This window comes from Buteo buteo, chromosome 13 (genome assembly GCF_964188355.1).
Source record: "Buteo buteo chromosome 13, bButBut1.hap1.1, whole genome shotgun sequence".
NCBI classification, from domain to species: Eukaryota; Metazoa; Chordata; class Aves; order Accipitriformes; family Accipitridae; genus Buteo; species Buteo buteo.
Window position 1 is genome coordinate 27,293,487 of NC_134183.1, and position 25,158 is coordinate 27,318,644.

The following is a 25,158-nucleotide window of genomic DNA, read 5'->3' on the forward strand; positions in this document are numbered from 1 at the left end:
TTCAAGATGATGAATAAGAATTATTCTAGTAAATAGCAAACAAAATACATATAACCTCTTTCAGTTTTATAATATATTATGCTTTTTCTTTTGGGCTTACGTGCTGCATGCACAATCTTTCATGTGATATTCTCATTTCTGAAGTGTTTCTTGAATGCAGGTGTGTTAATGTACATTGGTTAACACATAGAGAAGTTTGTATATGCATCCTCCAATAGCCTCTGATGAAGTGTAAGTAGCCCTTTTAAATCCAAAGGAGATATTTGCATTCATTTTAGTTGGATTTAGGTTATACTCAAATTTGAGCAGATGTGGAAGAGTTTGGGGCCTTCCTTTTTCCATGAGATGACGTCTTAGTGGGTTTTTTGTTTGTTTGTTGGGGGGGGGGGGTTGTGTGTTTGTTGTTGGTTTTGGTTGGTTTGTTTTTTTAAATAGTCGGTATTGTGTGTGTATTGCAACAGTGTGATACTGATGCAGAAGTGCAGGTGGAGTACTCAGGATGCCAATGATTCTCCACACCTCTTTCAAAGCAGAATGATAACACAGGCAGGCAGCAGGCTTGCTGCCCTGCAGAGGGGCAGCTGATGCTCACGTGAAAAACAAGTAAGATCACTTTTGTGGACAGGGCTTTTAATCAGCTGTTTAAAAGTTGCTGATCCAATTTCAAGTTCCTAATTAAATGAAATGGGGGAAAGAAAGAGATCAGCATGCTGCCAGGCAAGAGTTCCAATCCAGTGGTTATCTCATTTCAAACATGTGGGCTAAATTACATTATCTTTATAATTTACGCTTATAGTATATTCACACACTAATAAAAAGTTCATATGTAAGGGCAGTTTAACCACTGCAAGCTTATTTTATTTTATAAGACTAAACTATTTGATGCTTTAAAAACATTTTTCTAATGTGAATGTTATTTATCACAAGTGTAGTTGAAACCTGAAGCTTAATTATTAAAATAGATGTTCAGGCACTTTCCTGACAAGAATGATGTGGTTAAAAGACATTTCCGGGAGTAATCTTACTTACCTTTTGGATATAGTGCAAAATAGCTCTGATAATCAGGAGGAAGTTTTCTCTTCCACTGAAGTGTCTTAAATTATGAACTTTCTACTGTTTTATGGGAATTTTTTTAAAGCCACCTAAAAGTTTTCCCACAGGGCTGGTTTACAAGCAGCTGAAACTTTAGACATCACTCAGAACAGTCTGTTGTTCCACTGCTTGGAGTGATGCACATGTGCATCATTGACCACCTAGATTCCTAAATGTACCTGTTCTATTAAAAATTAAAAGAAAATATTTCCTATATTTTGAAGTACAAGTTTAAATTGGCACTGTAATTGCTAAACCTTGCAGCAGAGACAGATGCCAGAGCTCCCACAGAGGAACTTCAAACTGCATTATGCTGTACTCTATACGCTTAACCCTCTTAACTCCTTGCTGCTCCCCAGCGGTAGATGGGCGCTCCCTCCTGCTTCCCTTCCTCTCTCTCCTCTTACCAGTTGTGGGAACTCCAAGGTGCTGCTTGTCATGTACCATTCTCTTGCACTCAATCCCAAGCAGAAGTTGACTTTTAATACCTTAAGTATCCTCTGTCTCGGCTGTGAATCTGCTTTTGGCTTGAGGGGGCTAGGGGAGTTGGCTTGGATTGCTAGCTTCCTAACAGCTTAATACTTTATTCAAAGCCCAGTGAGGTTAAAAGGAAAAAGATACTCAAGGGTTTCAGTGGTGTGGATCAGATCCTATATCCAGAAGGGTAAGGTAAGCATTGAGACGTTGCTCACACATGGATTGCCTTACTTCTCTTCTTTCTGTGAATCCTGATTTCTTGATAGGACCACCTCTTAACCTCAGTACCTGCTTCGTATGATGCTGAGTTGCAGCAGGAAGACTTGTTGGGGAGATAAAAATGAACAGGATGTGCTTAACAGTCTCGTGACTGTGGAAGGGAGCTTGTTCTTCTCAGGAGTAATTTCTATCTTTTACTGGTCGTTTATTTTCTTTTTTTGAAAGGTGAATTAGAAATCTAAAGATGGGAACACAATTAGGCCTTGTCATGGTTTATTCTGCTCCAATCAATTGTTCAATTGTTGTTCTTTCAGTGTAAAAAGTATTTGAGAAGACAGCACAAATATTTACTATCTATTAGAAATCCATTAGCTACAGTTCTAAATTTTTCCATATTCAATACACTTAATTTTATTTCTTTGAGATGGATAGACAGGAGCTGCCTAATTTAACAGATAAGCAGTATGTTGTCAGTGCTGGATTAGACTATTCTTCATGTGGCTTGTAACCCCTTTCTCATATCCTCATTTATCACTGGCCTAGTGTTTGTTTTTCCTGATTCAGGATTATGACATTGAACTATACAAATAATATTGGGGTACATCATTTGTACCTTATCAGCTTGAAAATATCGAAGTAGAAAAAGAATATTGAAACAACTCTACAGATGGGAGTAAAATGCCTTTTGGGAAAATGCATGGTTAATACCTGCAATTTGTGTAATCATTGTGTATTCATATTTGGTCACCCAGTGGTAATAGTGGATAATGTTTCAGAGTGCATAGCCAGGTGGGATACTGTGGTCTACTGTGTCAGTGAGAAGCTCATCCCATTGCTGGGACATTCTCAGTCATCTTTTCGCTTCTTGCAGCATGAAGGTGAGCTCTTGTAATGCCCGTTTCCCCCCCTGCAAAGTGTAGTGCTTGCTGCAGGTCACCCAGCTCCTGGGTGGAGCCGGGACCGCTCCCGCTCTACTGGATACACAGATTCCTCTCCTGGATGGCTTTGCCTGGCTGGCTGCTCTCTACTAGTTGGCTCTTTGGACCTCCTTTTTTAACTAGTTAGTTGGCTGGCCTGTCCTGGCAAACCTCCCTCTCCTGGTTGGCTGGTGAAGCTCCCGGGCTGGCCGGCCTTTTCCTTCCCTTCCCCTTCCTTTTCTCCCCTTCTCACACATGGTGTCTGCTGGCTCCCACTGTTTATCTCTCCATGTCTCTGTGCCTCCCACTCATTTGTTAGATTTGCTTTGATCCATCCTGTCTTTGCTGCCTTCCTGTTTTTCTTCCCTCTGCTCTTTTGCTGTTTTGCTTCTTTGTATCCTTGCTTCCTTCACACTTGTTCCCTGAAGGCTTTCTGCTCTGGCTTTCCCTTACCTACACACGGCATGCATCTTTTCCAGAGCTTGCTGTCTCACTCTTGTTGGTTCATCTGATCTAGCAACCACATTATTTGAAACAGTTGCTAACAGAACACCCATTAGTGTTATAGGTTGGAGAAACGGTTACGTTTATCGCTTTTTATTTCCTATAGGCACTTTTGTAAATTCCTTTATAAATCTAGTCTGTGCTTATTAGAAATGCCTGTGATAAAATCCCAACTGAAGCACTTTGTTGTGCTTCTGTGTCATTTTTCCCATAATTGCGGATTATCAAGTATCTGTGTATTCTCTGTAACTCTCATCTCCCTTGGGACTCTTAGAAATGTCACAACTCACTGTTTTAATCCAGATATCGCAATTATAACTGTAGACTCACAAACTCTTCATTATGTTAGTGTGGAATAAGTACTTTTGGGTGGTCACAGTGATGGGAGAGGAAGTGCAGAGAAAATTCCTGGCAGTTGAAAGTTTGCTGCTGAAGACCCTGTGAGAGAGGCATAAAATTCTGTGGCCATTCTCCTGCTTGTTTCAGTCTTTGTTCCAGAGTCTTTATTCAGACACAGTTCCTGCTGATGCTAACTGAAGTTTTGTCTGAGTTGGGACTAGAGAAACAGATCTCTGTTGTTAGATGTTATAGCATACCTCATGTCATCTGTGGTTAAAAACCCCGTAAATATCCATACTCTTTGTCCCTGTTAGGTTCAAACCTATTTTCTAAGAGCTTCTCTTGCTCTTTCTCTCCACATAGCCAATGTTTTCACTCTTCCTAATTATGGGGTACCTAATGTCATAAATCCTCTAAATGCTGATTAACAAGTCAGTCCCTAATGGTAACTACACAACCTTGTCAACTGGAAAATGCTCTCATCCCCCCATATGTGTTTTCTCCTTTCATGACAGAAATATGAATCCCACGTGAGAGGGCATTGTTCCCATGTAGCATCCCATTCTCTTCAAGTGAATATCATCTGTCCTTCTCTAAAATTTTAAAAGTTTTTGGATTGCTTTTACACATGTGTATCCAGTATAGATATATTTCTGCAAAAATAATAGTTCATAGCATCTATTGAGTTGGAAAATTAATTAGACGACCTAATTGATTGTGCATGAGTTCCTCTGTGGAATGTGTTCTACTGCTGTTGCACTCGCCCAGCACAGAAAATCTCCAGAGCTAATTCCTCTGGTCTTTTACTAGAAACTGACAATTAATTGAACATAAAAAAACCCAAAACCCAAAAAAACAGAAAAACCCCTTGAAGGGTCTTAACACAGAAAACGTTACATGAAAGATCTTTTCTCATTTTATTACAGTAATTCCAAGAGGCCTGAACTCAGCTTGAGGCTCCCTTTATCATTCACAAAACACACAAGTCTCTGTCCCAAAGGCTGTGTAGTCTGAAGAAAAAAAAAAACCCAACAGCATCCAGAAGTATTGGCAGCCCCACGTTGCATGTAGGGAGCTAATACACAGGGAGATTAAGTCACTTGTGTAAGGACGTACAGGGAGTCTGTAGTGGAGTATGAAACTGAACCCAGGTCATCTCAGTCCCAGCCAAGTGTCTCAACCACAAGACTATTCCTCCTCTTCAGTATGTCAGTGTAGAAAGTAGGCCAAAAAGCAGTTTCCATCCTTTTATACACAGTATTTTGTAAGGCTGTGAAGTATTATGTATTAGACAGGCATCTGGATCAACAGCAGTTTCTGCTGATACTTTTATCTGTAAACAGAAGCAAAGCCTGTAAGGGCTTTGTAAATTTTACATAAATTATTATTTTATCTATAAATAGCATAGTGAAATCTATAAATACTATACTTAATTTCAAGGTATTTTAGTGATTTTTAAGAATGGAAAATGTGTTTAAAGGACTTCTGTGTTCTGTGGCTCTCTAATTTTCATATGTTTTAGGTTCTAGTGCTACTCATATATCATGATGCATTAGCAGTGATGTGTAGCTACGCCAGACTATGTAGTGTGTTACACTATGTGGTGTAAACTGAGAAAGGGAGGCTCAGGTCGTGTGACAGGCTAACGCACCCATGTTACTCAAAGGTTAAGTACTCCTATGTTGGGAGTCAGTGAGGCTTGCAGTTTGCTGACCTTAATCTGAGTGATTCCTATTATGCTGAGTATTTACTTACCTTTTGGAGAATCTCTGTACAGCCAGAGGGTAACAAAACTTCTGCTTTAATCTTTTGTACCCCAAATGGAAGGGAAGAAAAAAAAAAAGCAATTATGTGCGGATATATATGCATGTATATCCATCATCCTCCTTCAACTGTTATCACCCACTTTTGTATGAAATCAGCATTACTGTGTTGAAGCATACAAAGAACAGGCCAGAGCTGTTCATTCCTCTCAGTGCCCTAGTTAGCTATTTACAGACATGTGGCTCATTTGCTGAACCCCTGATTCCTTTCTCCCACATCCCCCAAATAAAAATTACTTATCTGGTTCTCACTGACGTATGTTCTGGAGCACCACTTTTATGAACTCCATTAATTGAAATCATTAATTCCAGATGTTCTGTGCATTTACACAGATAGATTTCAGTGATTTTCATGGCAAAAAAATCAAAAAATCAGCTTTGAAGGACCACTGGGATTTATGTGGCATGGAGGTGAGAGAAACCTTGTTTTTCAACCCAGAATCTCTAAAGTGAGTAGTGAGAAATCATCCCAAACTGTATGGCGATCAGCATAATGGACCGTTCAGTACAAACTACGGCTTCCAAGATTCTCATGCTATTCCCTGTGAGCGCATAATTAGTAAAATAAAATTGGAATGTGTCACTTTTGGTTGATCCAGTATGGCCCAGCTTTTGGAAACACGCCTGTGAAGCTAGGTGGATCTCTCTCTTCCCCTTAACTCCCCAGTGCTGGCTGTTTTCTACATGAGGATGTGTGCATGCACAGTCACAGGCAACAGGACTCCCTCACTGAATTGTCATTCTCTCATCAAAGTCAATGACCCTAACCCTTCACTTGTAACTGGGACCTGGACTTCATGCTGGATGTCCGTGTCTGGACACCTACAAAACCAACAAGCCCTATCTAATAGGGAGGAAACAGAAATCTGTTAGGACTTCAGTCTCAGAGCTTGAATGTTCATGTTCAAGGTGGTTGGGCTGGTGACTCCCAAGTTTTAATGATTTGCCCCATATGTGGAGGCAAATGAAATCTTAGGACCTGACATTCCCGATCAACAAGTAGAAGAGATGTCAGTTTCCAGTGCTGAGGTAAAAATAGATCTGCAATACCTGTTATGCTAAAATGATGTATACACAGCATGTGTGACAAATAAGAAAAGGCCAAAGGCATCAGTACAGATGCTATTAAAAAGTTAAGAAATGTTAAACAATATGCTAAGAATGTGAGTTGCTTGCATTTTGAGTAAAAGCACAAAGTTTCCCATGTTTGCCGAGAGTATTCATGGTCATTCGAATTCTTTCTAAAAGAATTGCAATTGTTCTCAACTAATAGCTTAAATTAAAAAATAAAATAAAATGTCCTCTTCATTACATCGCTAACAGGAGAGTCAGTAAAGGCCTTTCACTCTTCTTGCCTGCTGCATGCAAGTAAGAAGAGACGTTGACCCTAAGTTTGATAATTGTCTGTAGATTAATTTTTTTTTTTTCCTGTTTTAAGATACTTAATTATTAGTTCTGTACTCTCTCACTGCTTGGGAAAATCAGGCTTTTGATGTGGTTTTAACAAAGAGTATTTAATTGACAATTGTCATAAACAGTTTCTATAATCCTTAGATTAAAGATGTGATGGATGCAGAAAGTCCTCAGTCACTTGAGGCTAGTCATTCATTGACTTTGGGGGACATCCAGCCATTAGTGCTAAGCAAAGAGAAGACTCCTTCAACCAAATGGTCAATGAAGACAGGAATGACAGTAGACCTTAAAGAAATAATATGTGTTTACCTTTTTAAATTAAATACTAATATATCTGATGTTCATTCGCTCTTTTCAATAAATACAGAAGTCTAGAAGCTCTCTGAGTAACTTAGATTTTCTGAAGATCATTCACAGTTATCAACAGAGCAATTTAATGCTTTAGTAAATATTACAGGAAAGTGTTAAAGAAGAGAGAACCCTAGACTCGCTGAAAACCTATAAAATCCAAAGAAGACCAGAAGAATAATAACTGAGAGATGAGTCCATAGTAGTATCTCTAGAATTGTACAAAAAATTGAGAGTAATGAAACACACGAGTGTTAGCTTCTCATGTACTTTATATTGGTGGGTATAATACATATATTTAATAAAATTATACTTGCTTAGTTGAAAACACTTGTGAGTCAAGGTTAGATCATTTGCCTTCCTGGGAAGAGATGTTTTCTACTTCTAGCAATAGGTATTGAATCCATGAGATAATTCTAGAATTATGGCATGTATTCTGTAACATTTCAACAGAGATACCATCAGACTTATTCAGAGTTAAGTAGTGCATGTTATTACCGTGTTTATTTTTGGACCACAGTCTTAATGCAAATCCCATATATGTGGTTATGCAAAGTGAGCCAGATTCTGGTCATGATCACACTGGTGTACACACAGAGTGATGCCACAGTTTCACTGAGGAAGGAATCTGATCCTGTAACACAGAGGGTTGCATGGTATTTCAATTAAGTGCTTGATGTGTTTCACCATAGAGTTAGAGGTGAGATATTAGTCTCCGAAGCAATTTTTGTACATTACTGACTTAAATTTCTAACATTTTCTGAGAATTTTGAGGGGAGTTATTGCGCAATCATGAAATGAAATAATTGTTAAAATATTTTTATGAAAACCAAAATACTGTATGTTGTCATTGTTTTTCAGATTTTTTTGTGTCTTTTTAGCTGGCTATTTACAACATAAAACTCTGTTACAACCTTACTCAAAAAGAACAGTATTAGTTATTCCAAAGTCTTCAGGCTAGTAAAAAAAATTTAAAAATTAGTATTTACATCATATCAAATCTGTCATCACTAAAATCATATCACTAAAAATACATGTATATGAGAAGCATTGTGAATGCAAAAACCCGGGCAAGTGTCTGGCTGAAGAAATTTGGCCAGGGAGCTGTCTGCCATGTGGAGAAGAGTCTTTATGGGAATACAATCTGCATGCCCCTTGCATTCGTTTGGTGGAAGTTTTCCACCGCCATAATTTCTCAGGAGTGCTGGTCTTTTTGGGTTATGGCAAAGAAGGAGCTTGCTTAGGACAGGCCAGATGATTCCTGGCAGCTGTTATAAAGGAGTAAGAAGAAATTGTTGATTGCTCTAATTACCTTGTTAAAAAGCTCCCAGGACTTCAGAAGTTCTGCATTCTATTAGGACCACAAAAGTTATTTGTCCATGTGTCATTATGATAATACACATTTATGAACACCCAAAGCATCATTATTACACTTACTGCCTTCTGTTTAAGTGATCCACACTGAAAGCGAGTCAACTTCTCACCATTCCTGCTGTATGTTTACTCACTGTATTTCAGTTAGCTTGAGCAGTGAAGTTGGCTCCCTTCCTCCCTCTCACCTCCCCTTTTTATTTATAACCCGTTTTCAGTTCTGGACTGAGTTTCGTTCCAGTGCTCTGCAGTTGTATTGTGTTTCATGACACTGCAGAGGAACATTTATATTTTAGAAAAAAAAAGGTTATTTCTAATGTATTGTACCACTCCCTCTCCTTTTTAAATATGAGCAGTATCTCTTTAAATCCTGTGTGTTGCATTGTCTGAAAGCATTCTCCCTTTCTTTGGATGTTGGTCTACTTTAATATACTGTAAATCATTAGGATCTATTTTTCTTATACAGTTTGCACTCCTTTTGAGTAGTCTCAGTTATTTTATACTGAGTATCTTCTGGAGCCAAAGAGAAAAAAAAATACAGAGCTTGTTTACCAGCTTTGTCTTTACGTTGCTATTTAATAGTTAATACTTTGTGGTATGTTAAGAGAGTTTCTATAACGTGGCACTTCTTAAGAACTCTTCTTAAAAAGTAGTAATAAACTTCAGCCAACTTGTTCTTTTAACGTGAAACTTCCAGAGTTCTTCAATTGAATCCATTCTCCTTAATAATCATCTGGTCTTGACAATAAATATGTCACCAAAGTTAGTTACATTTTTGCAAAAAGAGAGATGGAAATCAACTCAGAATTTTATTTCATTGTTGCTAGCCTGTGAAAGAAATTGGAAAAATTAAAACCTGCAAAGAAATGTTCCTTTGTAGCTTATACAGCAAAATAGGGTGGGTTAGAGTTTGTCAGGTAACTGATTATTCAGAAATGAGAAGTTATTCTGCATTTAGCTGCATTGCTTACTGTTTTCTTCATCATGGAAAAGAATAAAATGTGGTAACAATTTTCTGTATTTGGACTGCTGCCGCACGTAATTGGGAACAACAGAGCTAAAGCCTTGATTTTGGTGAAATGCTTAGTCTGCGTGTTGGATTAAAATGTGTGCAACAAATCACTCCAATTCTGTAATAATTTTTTAAACATTATTTTTTTATTTTATTACTGTAATGTTATTACTTTTCAGTTACAGACTTCGAGAACTGGGTCAGTTGCAAGAACAAAATTGGCATGAAAATAGTTGTATATTTATTCTGGAAAACGGATTGCCAAAATACTTTTGAAAATGGTCAGCCTGAATTGTTCTGTACATCAAATGCATCTGATAATGTTAGTCTCACATGGTTAGTAAGCTGTTATTTAAAAGTCCTGTTCTTTAACCAGTATCCTAGGAAGACTAGATAATATTTGCTAGATAGACATGTTAAACAGATCATCTGTGCAGAAATGGATTTGTGAAGCAGCTTACGGAATGGAAAATAAATTTAGGCTGAAGTGTGCCAGCAAGTCAATATATGAGAACAATTTGCAACAAGCAAAGGTGAGGAAGACATGCAGAAATGGGGTCATCAGAATCATGAATTAGAGGATAATATTCCTGGGGCTGGAATATATGAGGCAGTAACTAACTTTTGTGGCTGACTAATACAGAATAAAGAGTTATGATACCAGGGGAAGTTATTTATTGCAAGCGTTAGATATGCTTCCATGGATGTTTTTTACTCTTGTTAAAATAACTAGAGGCAGCTTGGAGCTGTGATCTGTCCGCAGCACAGCTGTGGTATTTTGAGACACTTCTGCTGCCAGATTTATACCCCTGCCAGAAACAGTGCCTGAATGGTTGCACTCCGAGTCCCTAGTTCCAGTGACATCTTAGCGCTAGCCAGTGTTAAATCTCAGCAATTTGAGCTCTGTGCTGCACTGTGCGCTGAAGCAGCTGGGAAAGGGTCTTGTTAATATGTGAAGCTATCTCTGGCACTGGAAGGGAGCAGACAGAAGTGGCATGGTGATAATTTCTTCACATACCACAGCTAAACCTACCAAACCTCATTGGTAAGAAGCGTTAGACATCGCTGGAAATAAGTTTTAAAATATTTACAAAGTTTTGTTTTCTTTCCATCTGAACACCCTCTGATATCTTTGCCATGTACTTTCCAGCGATGACACATTGGGATCTGACTGGGGTGAGTAATGGTGTCTGGCTGGGGGGAGGAGAGGACAGGGAGTGCTTAACAGTGAGTATTTAAGGAAATGGCCCATGTGGAAAAGAAAGTATTGTGATTGGATGCGTTTATCAACTGGCATTTTGGTGTCACCTGTGGATGGAGAATTATTGTGTCTGAGTTTTAAATGGCTGGAGGTCCATGCATTGAACTAACATGGGAATGTTGTGTGTGTGGTCTTGATTCAGTCTGTGAAGCTAGATGTGCGACATTACCTATTAGGAAAGACACAGGTAAATAATAGTTATCCCACAGGTTTCTGAGCATGGTCATTCACTTTTCTGACCAGCAGTTAAAAGCCACGAAGTCCTGTATTCAAAACATGATTTCATGATAGCCCACAAGCAACTGAAGTGGACATTTTGCAAGTGAAAATGGAGTTATGAGCGCATTGCCCTTCCCTATTTCTTTGGTACAGTGACACACACGAGTTTGCAATAATCTTTTGGGAAAGGTATGCGTGTAAAGCATTCAGTTTGTTCTCTCTGTCCTTATCAGGAGATTTTAGTATGTCTGAAAATACCTAGAATCACTTTGAAAGACATTTGGAAATTGAGCCTGAAATGCTAAACCTTTGTGTTCTGCAACTCTCTGTGCTATGGTGATGCTTACTGCTACAGTCAGCTTGGTCATGCCGTGCTCTTGTGTCAGTTCTGAGATTCTATGTAATTCTTCGAATTTTACTGCAAAAATTCTCATTTCAGGCACAGCACATCCTGCCTTCTGAAATGAGGCACGTGGTGGTTTTTTCCATCATCTATTGCTACCTCCTCTGAAGAGAGTGAAATGACTGAAGTACAGTGAAACATACAGTGATGGAAGCTGTGTTTTTTCCATTAACAGTATAGTTGTTTGTATAGTTAGAGGTATCATATGGTTTCCAAGCCTATCAAGAAACATGGCCTTCTCAAAGAACTGAAATTTTAAGAGTTGGTGTTTCTCATCACATCTATGCTGCCATTGTGTCACCATTTATTTCAGATTTTAGATCATAATATCTGATACACATTTCTTCCATTCCTGGTTTTTAAACTCAGGATAAGTGATAGGAGTTTTGTTTGTGCTAGCACACCCAAATCAGCTGAGGTAAATATGATTATACATGCGTATTTTTATGATTCATTTAAGATTTTTCATTCTTGGCTCAGTGAAAGCTAATTTTTTAAAACACTGTCTTTATTCCTGTTCCAAAACCATAATTTGTTTGATGTCATTCTCATATCATTCTTATTGGTGACTTTTGAGTTGATACATTGAGTTGTCTTCTTCCCCATTTATTTTTCCCATATATAAGTGTCTAGCCACTGGACATTTTTGGATACCCTGTCATCTGTTTTTCTAATCCTAATCCTACTTTTTCTAACCTAAAAGTTGTGTTTAAGGCAAATTTTCCCCATCTATATCAGAGATGTGATATCTTTTCTTATATAGATCATTCTTAGCACCTGCCATTCCAGGCCAGGGAAAGATGGAAGCTCGATTTCTCATACTGTTCCTGCACTCAACTGCAGAGTGCTGCATTTTAATTACCCTGTCTTTTTTTTCTGCTTGTAACTGCATAGTTACTAGTTCTTTCACCATTTAAAATTCCTGTGTGTACTTTAAGAATGCCATTGAAAAACAGAATTGCTATAAAATTCTTTTTTTCCCATTAGAAATACACATTTTGGATGCCTGAGAAAAAATAGTTGAAATTTGCCTGAAGTCGTGTGCCATGTTAAAAGCATTCTGCTACTTGACACTCAGACCGCCAAACTTTTAGCTAGCGTTATTCTTTGGCTGTGTGAGATCAGTTTCCAAAACAGCATTCTCAGGTACAACTGCTTGGGATTCTCTTTTCTGATGGCTGGCCAAGCAGTGGCATGGGCTATCAAGTGCAGTGGGTCACACGTGAGCATCGCTGAGTAGGCTTTGCAGAGACGAGACTGTGTTTCTGCCTTGTGCAGTCTCATTTCCAATGTTCCTCTTTTATCCATGCCTGGTAAAAAAAAAAAACCAATCGACCCACCAAATGGCAGGAAAAAAAATACTGCTAGGCAGGAAAGCAAGTTGTAATAAAGATCAGCTTTAAGGTACTCCACTTGCCTTAGAGCCCTTTCTGACCTTTCTTTCATTATTTGTATGATAATGGAATATTCCTTTCTTTCCCTTTTCCCCTGTACTAAAGAAAGGGAAAGTTGCCAGTTTGCCTTGCTGAGGGTGGTTTCAGTTACAAGGCAGTCTTGGCTGGATTTGGGGGTTCATGCAGAATTTACCCATGTGAAGTGCTAATAGCTAGAAGGAATGCTTCCTCCCTCCAAGCAACGTTCTGGGTTTGCTGCTCAGCCAGTGTGCAGAACAAGGTACTGTGTCAGCTGTGCATGCTGTGAGCTGAGAACTGGAAAAACAGCACTCATTTTATTGTTATCCATTTCTTTGTGATGACAAGAGATGACGTTTTCCCGTTTTCAGTAACGAGATCTTGATCACGATAAGATAAATGCTGGCTTGCTAGGGTCCCATCCTTCAACCTTTGCACCCATTCAGTTTCCATTTATTTTAACAGGGATGGAGGAGTCTGTCAGCCTCCCTAACAGGTGTTTACAGGTTTGCAAAATCTGGCTGTTAATTTGAAACATCAAGAACTCTTTATAGGAGATTTATAAGGAATGAATCTTGGAGGAAAGAGTGACCAGAATTTCATTCAGCATCTTTGCACTAGCATAATTGTTTAATCTGGGTTCCATTAGTTCAAAAAAATTTTAAACTGTATTGTTACATTAAAACCTGTATTGTACTTGAAAACAAACAGAGGTTAACATGAACTGAGGGCTTAAGATGTGTATCTGGTGTAGAAATTCTTCATTATCCTGGTGCTTGGAGTCTCTTTGGTGCTGTCCAGCATTACTTGGAACAATTATCATTATTTGTTGCTGTGCTTGGTTTTGATCAAAGCCTGCCAGTACTACATATTTCAGCAGCCTCTCTGCTGCTTTAAGGAACATAAAGGATCTTTTGAGAGGATAACTAAAATTATTTGAGGATTGTGGCTGAAACAGGAATGAGCTTTACATCAAAATGCCATTTGATTCTTTCCTGTGGACTTAATAAGCTGGATTCTTGCATGGTGTAAACCAGCCTCATTCTGTTGCCCTCTTGCTTTTTTTGACAGTATATGAACTTAATGTGGTTTTACAGTTTCTGCCATCTTCTCAGTTGTCTGAGGCTCCCTGTGGAATTATTCCTTATCAAAATAGCTAAGAAGTATGTGAAGAAGCAGATAAAGTTGTTAGATAACCATGACTAATGTCTTACTGAAGGCTGCTTGCACATGCTGAAATTTGCATTAGAAGTGACTTAAAACATTTGAATTATCAGTTGCACATCTTTAAAAAAATCATTTTTCTAAAATAATTTCAAGTCTCAACATTCTTCAGTTAAAATGAAATTACCTCTGGGAAAAAAAAACCCAAATAAACTGTGTAATAGCTTTTCTGGCTATATTTTTCCCTTTCTCTCTTTTCAACTACCGACTGATCACTTGGAACCTTGTGTTTGAGCTTTACTCATTGAAGTAGTTTGAGTAATCGCAAATGACACAAATGTATAAGGAAACTTTGTTGTTACAAAATAAAGATTGGGGTTTTAAGCTCATATCCCAAATAAGTGCCTCGCAGCATAGACCCTAGGGTTTACTGCATCTTCTGAAATCAATGTAATTCATAAAATCAAACACCTTCAAGGCAGATGTTGTAACTCAAGGAAATGTCTTTACATGTGATACCATTCTCTTTTCATTTTGCCATCGTGTTAGTGGAATCCTGTTTCCTTCTGATAGGCCTTAATCTTGTAATGTGTCAAAAAATCATAAACTCAATATGAAGAATGCTTTAATTTTAGAGCTCTTTTTATTAAGCCTCTATTAAAAGAATGGACTTGAAGTGTGGATTTCTCTGTGGCCCCAGGTTGGTGTGTACATCCAAATGATCTTTTTCTCATGCATTTTCTGACCTTTAGAAGTTTCCATTAAGAACGCAAAAGAAGATGTTACTTGTGAAAAGGTGAAAGATTGTATTTGAGAAAATAGAAGGAAAGCTGTACTCAGCAGAAAACTGAGTATTAAGAATAAATTTTATCAAGACAAAAGATTAGGTGAAAATAAAGCCTATAATTCTCCATACTAAAATGCTATGAACTTGGACAATAACAAATAGGAGCTGTATTTGCTTGGGTTTGGGTGCATATTTGACCCTCTTGTTACTGAAACCTTGTGGAAAGATTTGCATGATTATAAAGTTAACTTCATTGGGTTCACCGTATTTCTAAGTCATATTAGCCACTGCTAAGTCATTTATAGCTTGAAAGCAAACAATCGTAAATGCTGATCTATTCATATTCTACCATAAAATACAAGATGGGTTATTCACTGCTGTCTGACGCGTGCTTCCCGCTGCAACAGAGAACAAAATGACTCCTTTTTAAATGGTCTATATATAAATGGCATAGGGACAATCAACAATGAGGGACTTCATTCTGAGGAGGTACACTGGAGATTTCCTGTTGCTGACGCAAAACTTTGGTGTTTCTAAAGAAATTTTCATCTATTGTTTTAATATTAGGACTTTTAATATTGGGAGTTTTGCATACACTAAAGCATGCATTCTCATTTTGTTCAAGGATGAAGAATCAATCTGGGAACTAAAATTTTTTAATTGATAGGTATAATTGATCATGACTTATTTGTATTCATTTGTGTGTTGAAGGAATACGATAAAGTCGGTAATATTTGGGTTTGTACTACATGCTTCCAAAGCTGCATTTCTACCATGAGAAATGAGAAAGAAGGCAATGTAAGTTTTGACAAAAACAAAGCAAGCCTGTCTGACTAGGAAAATGAAAGCAGTTACAAAAATGCTTAAAAATGGGGAAAGAACTTGATAGAAGCTGTAGTGTAGAAAATTAATATCCAAAGTGAAGGGACACCATGAGAAATACCAAGCCAAAAAAAATTAAGGTGATGAAAAGGAATTAATTAACCAAGGGTAAGAGAGATGTTATCGGAGATTCTGACCCATTTCATGATAAGACGGACAGAATTGCTAGGGAAGAAGCGGGAGAGGCATTCAGTAAATGTAGCTGTACTGTTTGGAGAGGATAGTACAGAAATTTTATATTTGCAGTCTGATAGCATTTAAGGGATGACATTAAACAGCAGTGTTTGCATTTACATATTTTTATACAGCTAGTCCAGCTAACCAGCACCAGGGAGACGGAAAAGAGCTAGCTAAAGGGCTCTCATATCATGCACGTTAATTCTCCATAAATCTGGAAATACAGGACAGATTTCCAGAGGCTGGAAGAAAATTATTGTTGTTCCAATATTTTAAAAGGAAAATAGATGATCTGGGTGATTATAGGTCTGTTAAACATGCAAAAGATAGAATAGCAATTATAGGATGTAATATGTAGTTAATGAAGAGTAAATGTTATTTAATGTCATTTAGCACAAGTTTATCAGAAATAGGTCTTTCAAACTAACTTGATATCCTTTCTGAGAAGATCGTGTTTAATAGATGAAGATAATAGTAACTACTCTATAGCTTATAGGACTTCTGTAAGCCATTGTATTTATTATATCTAAGAGTGGCTTGATTAATCAGCAGAATTATAGTATATGGACACAGCATCTCTGGATTGGAATGAAGATTAGTTAAATGATAGGTTTCAAGGTGTGTCTGGTGTTGGGAGATGGGGCAGGTGGGAAAAGCGTCCGTTCTTATTTCTGCCCTATTTAACACATTTTATCAATGGTTTAGTGGAAACATTGTTAGCAAAGTTTGGAAGTGGCATGAAATTGGAGGAATTTATAATGTCATGACTATAAGGCAGTGTGGATTACTTAGTGACCTTGGCTGAGGCACCTGGTAGCTATTTCAGTACAGGCAAGCATCAGGTTCATAATTTGTTGGCTATGCTTACAGATGCTGGACTCTGTCCTGGTGCACCATAAGAGAAAAAACATTTTAGGGTCACTTGTGAAGAATTAACTGGAGCGTGCACCCCGGATGTACAGGAGACAGCAGGAGCTGGCAGTACCACTGTTTCATTTTTGCCCTTGGAGAATGGAACAAAATAAAGCCTACTAGTATTTTAGTAACATCTTAGTTTAATTCTGTCTGTTGGCTAACTGGTCTGTCCTACCATAAACAAATCAAAGCAGATGTGTTCCACATGCCCTCCATTCAGCTGTAGGCAAAGCTTACCCACATATCTGGTACAGCATATGCCTGAATAACAGTGAAAACTGTCCTCAGAAAACTTCCTGCAGTCTGTATTCTCTTCCCTTGAGACTCATTTGAGAACACTTGTGGAAATAAACATATCTGAACTCTTTTATCAGTATTATTTTAATTAATGCACTGACTATTTAAAACAAACTGATGAAAAGACCCCCCAAAGAGTATTACTAGAGGTTAAACCAAGCAGCAAAGGGGACCTGCAGAATCTTAAGTGTTTAATAGTCCTGGTAACATAGTCGCAATGTATTTATAGAGCTGCTTAATTTCAGTGGATTTGAATGAGAAGAAAACTTGAGAAAAATCCTCTGCAGAACACTGCTAAGTAAAATTGATGGGCTGGTGGGCAATTTGTGTGCAGAAGACTTGACTAAATGTGCTGTTTTGCTTTATTATGAGTTTTGTTGTGTATTTTTATTGTGATGCTGATTAGGTTTCCTGTCTTTGGTGCAGATTACAGGACCGGCCCTTGTTTCACTTTGATAACCAACCAGATGTGCCAGGGACAGCTCAGTGGAATAGTCTGCACAAAAACCCTTTGCTGTGCAACAGTTGGGAGAGCATGGGGCCACCCCTGTGAAATGTGTCCTGCCCAGCCGCATCCCTGCCGCCGAGGCTTCATTCCAAACATTCGAACTGGGGCCTGTCAAGGTAAGTTAGCAGCAAAGCTTCCCCAAAAGCTGCTGAAATTGTTACTGGATTAGTCTTAATTGAGTTACACTGCTGTGAATAACCTGTCCTAAGCCATTCTCAGCTATATGTGTGAAGAATGGAAAAACATTGTCAGATGCATTACTTCATGATTCAGTGAGTGCCTGATGTTCAAGTGAGTACATTAGTAACTTAGGTCATGTGAGAGCAGCCAGCATCTTAATGAATTTCTCACTGCCAGCAGCCCTTTCCCTTGGTTCTGTAATGGTGTTTTTCTGAGTGTACCACTTGATCATTCTGTGGTGGAATTCACTCTGTTTCAGAAAGCACTCAAAACATGCAAAAATCAATCTGTGGCAATACTGTTCCATTTATCCTGTGTGGGATTTTGTAACTAAAATTTGTTGATTTTGGATTCATCTTGGGTGTCTTATCTGTCGAGCTACACTGCTTCAACCTGGAGAAAAGTGCTTGTTGTGCCATTTGAAATGCCCTGTTATATATTTTATACAATTTTGGAAATGCATTTGCATTTGTTTCAAATTGTAAAATCCACCCAGATGTTGCTTACTTCTTTCAGAGCATGCCTTACCATAGAAAGTCCTTACACTGCTTTTGGCTTTTATTCTAATGCTTCCAGCTGTATAAATTCTTTTATTGTCTGGATGTCTGGCAGGAAACAGGAGAAAGTTAACAGGGACAGCTATGTATTGAACTGATGTGGATTATACATTCCCAGGACCATATCTTTGGGGCTAGTTTATTTCAATCTGTCTAACATTTTCTAATAAGTTACAATATTTTTGAAAATAGGGGAGATAAAGATTATAAATCTATAGGGTAATTTTATTTAATCATGAAATTCCTCTGAAGGACTTCAAGGCATTCCATTGCATTAAAAATGTAGATATCCTCTGTCACACGCCAAGTCCTCGTTGGTGCCTGCAGACAGGCATGATGAACTTCGAGATGGGCATGTTTGTGTATGCCGCATAATGTGCACATATTTTGACCTCAGCTATTCTGTTCCCTCTCTCACTAAAGGTCAGAACTAAATTGTGCAGAAATCTGTGAATTGAGGTTCTGGACACTTCTGAAATCTGATGTGCATAAAAATGTGGCCCACACCCCTGAACTCATGCCCCACCTAGTTATATCCCTCTTGTTTGTGTCACGGAAAAGCTGCAGTGACCTCTCCAGTGGGTTTGTGCAGTTCAGAATAAGGCTACTTCTGCTTGCTGCACATTTCTTAGCATGCAGCTACATTTATGCTAATCTTTATGTGGTGCCAACACAGTTTTGGCCCTATGTGTTTAACTTGTACTTTCCAGTTTTCCCTTCTCTTGTAATGTGTTCATAATTTCAACAGATCTGCTATGGAACCACATATTAGCTTTATTTTTCATGCAATTGTAGTAAATCCAGTCTTTTTGAAATCAGATAACATCCATTCAGACTGAAGACATTTCATGGATTTCACATCCATATGCAATCTAAATAAAGGAAAGCAGGTTAAATAAAATCCAGGTTCTCTGAAGAGAAAAAGGAACTGTTATTATTGTGTGGAGAAGTCAGAAAAAATAAAACGGAGGGGAGGGCAAGTTTATTTTAAAAAGTAAATAGAATATCACTGCCCACAGTTTGACTTTGGCTGAAAGTTAAATCAATATCACAGCTGAGATTTTTTAAGGATACAAAGGAGGAAAATGAAAGCCAAAAGGTGGGATTTTGGAACAGACATTGTGACTCAGGAGCATGGTTTCTATTTTTTTAATCATTTTTTTTAAAGTCAGTACAGTGCCATGAAGTCTGGCTGATTATTGTTAAAGCACAGCATATCACTGTAGCTCAAGTCCCAGCAGCGACGGGGCTGTGTTGAGGGTGCTGAGGCTGTGCTAGTTCTCTGTGCCTCCCAGCACAGCGGTTAGCTCAGGCATAGCACTGCTCTGGCTCTGCTGCTGCACCCCCCGACCCAGTTCAGTCGGCCCAGGGATCTTTACTTAACGCTCTGCAATGTGGTACAGATATGCCCCTTGGCGTTCCTGAAACTTCCTACTTGTGGCTCCCAGGGAAATTGCCTCTTGGCCTTTTGTACAGACATAATACTTTGCTTTTCAGACTACAAGACACATTACAGCTGGCTCTCTGGGATTTATAAAGGGAGATTTGAAGGCGTCATCTCCTTCAGCTTGCATCCCTGCATTGAAACTGATCCTAGTGTGAAGCCCAAGAATTTCAAGAAACCGGGTTTTACCAGCAGCAGCTGGTACTCCTTGGGGAGATGGGGGAGGCGCAGGCGTTTGGGTTGGAGAGTGGCGAGTGCTCTGTTTGCTTCTGAAGGACAGGGAGCAGTGGACGCAAGGCAGCCCCTGGGGACCGTGAGCCAGACCTCCACTGTCTCCTATTGCAAGGCCACTCCTCCTCCTTTAGTCTCTTTTCTCTAGCTGTTACTAAGCTGTAGTAACACTTTCACAGCTAAGTGACGATACACGTGTGCTAAAATAGCTGTGAGGCCAAAAACTGGGGCCAATTGAAAATGTTTGTCTTGAGCTTCCTACCTAGCCTGTGATACCATCTTTGTTGTTTTGTTTTCTCGAGTGAAAAAAATTAAAAGCAAAGAGAGAGAAATAAAGGGGAAAAAAACCTTCCAAATTTATGAATGTCTAAGCAGGTCATTAATAATTCCTCCTCAGACATTACTTATGGCTATGAAACTTCTTGAGTCAAATCCTAACTGCAGCCTAAGCTCACTGGTGCTGATCTTACTGGAGTGATGAGTTAATAATTTCCATCAATAATGACTATGCCATTCCCCTTGCCTCTCCATGAGGCTGTCTCCATGCACATCGCACACTGCTCCTCCATGGCTCCTCCATCTCTGTGCTGGTGGGCTATGCACTGTATGGAGTTGCCAAGATTTTCCAAGGGGCAAGTGATTTTGGGTGCCCAGCTTCAGATTCTTCAAATGAACCTGGGTTTTGGCAGGCAGTGTTCTCTGCACACCATTCCCCAGATGTTTTGGAAAAACAAAGCAATAGCAGTTAGATGTTTAATGTCTGTAACAATAATAACCATGCGATTTCTTGCAGAAAATATTTAGAGTACTGTACTTAATCATACTTTGCATAGAGTAATTACAAAATTAGTGTCTGTCTTCGCAAGCAAGTATCATAATATTATGATGGGTGAAGAATGGATTTAGGCATATTTACTTTAATTTCTGTGTAGACAAATTATTATGGCTGTTCCTGAGAAATGAATTAAAAGTGGGTGTTTTTTCCTTTTTTGTATGATAGATGTGGATGAATGCCAGGCCATCCCTGGGATCTGTCAAGGGGGAAATTGCATTAATACTGTTGGATCTTTTGAGTGCAAATGCCCAGCTGGACACAAGTTTAATGAAGTGACACAAAAATGCGATGGTAAGAACTTTTAGAACTTACTGAAAGTAAAGGGGCAAAAGTCGTCTTTTGGGGGCCAACTTTGTTTAGAAGTTTGTAACAAACTTTCCAGTCTCTTCTGCCTTGAATATGCAAATAGCTTTCTTCACAACAAATAGGAATAATGGTCCTTTCTCCTTCTAAACCAGAGAATCTTAAATACTGGCCCTGCAGCTTTTTCCAGCCTTTTATTCATGTAACATTTTACAGACTTAAGGTACATCTGAAACAAATTAAAGTTTAGAACTAAAAATACTTTTTAACCGATATGTTGCTTTAGAAATGCTTGAGGCACATGTCTCTGTGTGGATCTTTTAACCAAAAAGTGTATATGACTGGAAAGTTCAACACATTCCTGCCTACTCAGGTAAACTGTATTTAACATTAATGGGAGTTCAACACTGCTGAGGGAAGACTGCAGGACTATGTTCTAATCTCATCCTTAGAGTTGCAGATGTTAAAAAAGGACAAATATTTTATCTTTCCTTATTGGTCATCCTATTTTGGAAGTACAGCAGGTGCTAGATACTAGTGTGGAAATTTGCAGTGCATGATTATGGAATCTTGCTAGTTTTTAACTGTGATTTGATGGTATTTTTTCTCTCTATAATGTAATAATCAGGCATAGAAGTCTCCTTTGCTTTAAGAGAATTTTTGATACATAAGGAGCATAGTACTAAAATGTGTCAGTTGCACAATTTTGATTCATCTTCTTTACAGTGAAGTCCAGGTAATGTTTAAACTCTTACAACTGATTCTTTCAATCATCAGACTAAAATTAAATTAATTTGAGCAGACAAGTTGCATAAGTGGTTAGTGATTTCGGAGTGCCAACTTTCAGTATCATAAAAGTGTGTGACTTTGAGAGTAAGGTGTGCATCCACCACCCTTTCTTGCATCAGGTGCCTTTAAAGAAGCACTCAAAATTTTTTAGTCGTTTTGGAAGAATTATGACTTACTCTTTCAAAACAAAAATCCCTATTTCAAGCAAAACTGCATAATTTAATTGCAGGTTAGGGAAAGCAATTTCAGAAGAGTTTGTACACAGCATGGTTTTCCTATTGATTGCCAATGGTTTTGGCAGAAGGTAACCCACATTTAGGGTAGAACAACATTGCAAGTGTTTCCTTCTGTGGATGAAGTACCAAGAACATGGTGAATAGGAAAGACTGAACATATGCCTTGTTAAGTATTAGTACTTGAAAAACTGAGAACTGTAGGCTTGCATAGGCTGCATTGTATAAACATTCCTATGGTATTTTTCGATTGCTGAATCATGTAAAAAAACCCAAACAAAAAACCCAACCAAAAAAAACCCCAAACCAAACCCCAAACAATAATCACCTTCAGACCCTGCACTTGGTAATAGTTGAGGGACTGGACCCAAGAACCTGGAATAGCTTGTTTCATTCCCAAATCCTGCCACAAATTTCCTGCCCCATCTTGTGAAATCCCTTTGGAGTGATCACCTGGCTGCAAAGATAGAATGAAGTTTTCTTTCTTCAATTTCATACTTGTAAATTTTTGAACCTCAGCAGACAGAGACTTACTTTCAGTACATCTTCATATTGCATGTACCAAGCAATTTTAATTAAAACTGTGTAGGTATTAATACAATTCAAAGAATTAAAAGTAGCACCCTTATACCAGCAGCATGAAATAGGATAGTGATTCAACAGTTAAGAGCATAGTCATATAACAACAGAATATCCATTCTGCTTTTTTAAATTATCTTTTTGAGTTTTAAGTTGAAATCTCCAATATAAGACAAGGTATTGGCCCATAGCAATTAACTGTAATTAATTCTAATACATAATAATTAACATCTGATCATGTGCTTGTTTTAACTTCCTATCCAGCAAGTAAGACTTCTGGCAGCTGTAATGTGTCCTTGATTACTAATTTAGTAGAACTGGGAGCTACCTGCTGAATTACAAGTACTGTTTTTTCAGAAGGGCCCCATTAAAGTAAGATCATGATAGAAATCATCAGGTGCAGTGAGACAACGCAACAAGATGGGAAATGAGGTGTGTTGGCCAAAGTTCTCTTTATTAGCATAGCTGGTGGAAAACTGTATTTTAAGTGTTACATTATTTCACTGCTTCATATTACCATTCCTCTTCCAGTTGTATTAACGCTGAGGTAAATACTTTTTTGTGGTGACTGGGGGGAGTAATTTTTCCTGGAGTGACATTTAGGTCTGTGAGTACTTCGAGTATACTTACCTTTATAAAACTCGCATACGTAACAATGACAATGTTGCTTATATGAATGTCAACACTAATATAAATAGTGAAATACTGTTTGGGTTAGGCTTAACCCTAAAATAAAGAATGATGATTTTGCTTTTGAAAAGATCGGAGTCCATATAAACAGTGGCAACACTGACTGTAAGATAAACATTGGTGAATTTGAGTCAGAAAATGCTTGAATGTGATCCATTTACGACTGCATTTTTCTCTGTTAATTAAGGGCTTTATTCAGACCAAAATTCAATTTCCACATTTTTTGTCACTGAGACTTTTGGGACTCCTGTGGAGTATAATCCTGGAGCAGAAGCCAGAAGTCTCTTAGCAGTGCTCCCAGGGCACTCGGACTTGAGGCTTTGGCAACACCCTCGAAGTAGCACTGAACAAAAAGTCACACCCCTCTCACACACCCAAGCGAGGAATGTGACCCACATCACGACAGCTAGCAAGATGCTCGGGAAGAATGTGTGCATAGGGGGCCCAAGGCCTGCACCGCTTAGGGTGGGTTGGTCTGCAAGGTCTGGTTGTCTGTATGCCACCCCAGTCCCTCCATTCCTTTTCTGCAAAGGCAAGGGGCCACAAAGGTATTAGAGCATCCAATGCTTTACCTAGGGGAAGAGGAATTGATAATTTTTATATTACTGAATTTTTGTATTACCATCTTCACAGGAGAAGTAGAACAGAGATCCTCTCTACTTGCTAAAATGCTCATTAACGGTCCTGTGGGACTTTGGGTGTTCCCCCATCTGTTGGGGCCAAATTCCAATTTAGGCGTTACATTTAAATTCCTCCAATCGCTTTTAATGACTATGATATTATTCACTCCTTGCCTTGGCGCGTTGGGTGGTGTTGCAGTATTTAATCTCAGAAATTTTTGTGGTTGGTGAAATCATTATTACAGCCATGTGTCTATCTGTTTGTAGATCTCTGGAGGAGAGGTTGAATAGAGTCCTGTGATGCCATTATTTCTGGTTGGATTCTCCCTGTTGGGAGAGCAACTGGGTGATCGTAGATGGCTGTGACAGGCAGTTGTCACTGATCACTGGAGAGAATAACCTCCCTTTCTGCTCTGCTTTGTTGATTCTTCTTGTAGGTACCATGGAAAAAAGCAAGCTGTTTTTAAGCTCAGCTGGACTCCAGGTTCCTAGTAGATGAGAGCAGGGCAAGGTAGATAGAGCTGCATTGTTGAGACAGTTACTGGAAACCAGGGGGAAAGTAACTACACATCCTAGGCAGGCTACTGATGGTAATTAAGGAGCAATTGGAGCTGGCATAGGTTGTTATTCACATGACTGTAGGTAACATAAACTCCTAGCTGTGGAGGAAACTTTTCAAGTTCCTAAAGTTCATGTATGCAGCTATGATCAGGTATAAGAAGATATTTGTTAGGTTTTTTTCTGTAGACTTTGAAAATTTTTCTGCATTGTATCTATGATGGTGATTCAGTATGTGGATTGAGATTCATTAGTGAAGAAAAATCATGATATAGACTTCTATTTTAAAATCACTGACAAAATCTAAGGGGAATTATGGACGTTGCCTGAATTCTGCAGTAGGTATTTCAGTTACTGTCTAGAAATCTGTTGAAACTTCAGAACATTCACTTAGGGGAGAAAGCCAGGAAAGGTAATTCTTGTTGCCTGCAGTCATTCTGCTTTGAGCTATTATCCTGTCAGATTGCATTAGTTAAACAGTACCTAGCTGCTCAATGCTTTTATATGGGGGTTTCCAAGAAAAACCTAAGTGCAGTAAGAAGGATGGGCAATTCAGTAGGTGCTACGCTTCTCTTTGAGTCAGTATTGAAAGATTGCCT

The 25,158-nt window shown here is 38.5% G+C and overlaps 1 protein-coding gene across 1 annotated transcript in view; it reads left to right on the forward strand.

The window, feature by feature from the left end:
* FBN1 (fibrillin 1) overlaps positions 1 to 25,158 on the forward strand; it is a 159,233-nt gene that overhangs the window by 38,212 nt on the left and 95,863 nt on the right. The window contains exons 6-7 of the mRNA XM_075045230.1: positions 17,459 to 17,656; positions 20,953 to 21,078. Of these exons, the coding sequence (XP_074901331.1) occupies positions 17,459 to 17,656; positions 20,953 to 21,078 (324 nt within the window). The remainder of the gene's footprint in view (positions 1 to 17,458; positions 17,657 to 20,952; positions 21,079 to 25,158) is intronic.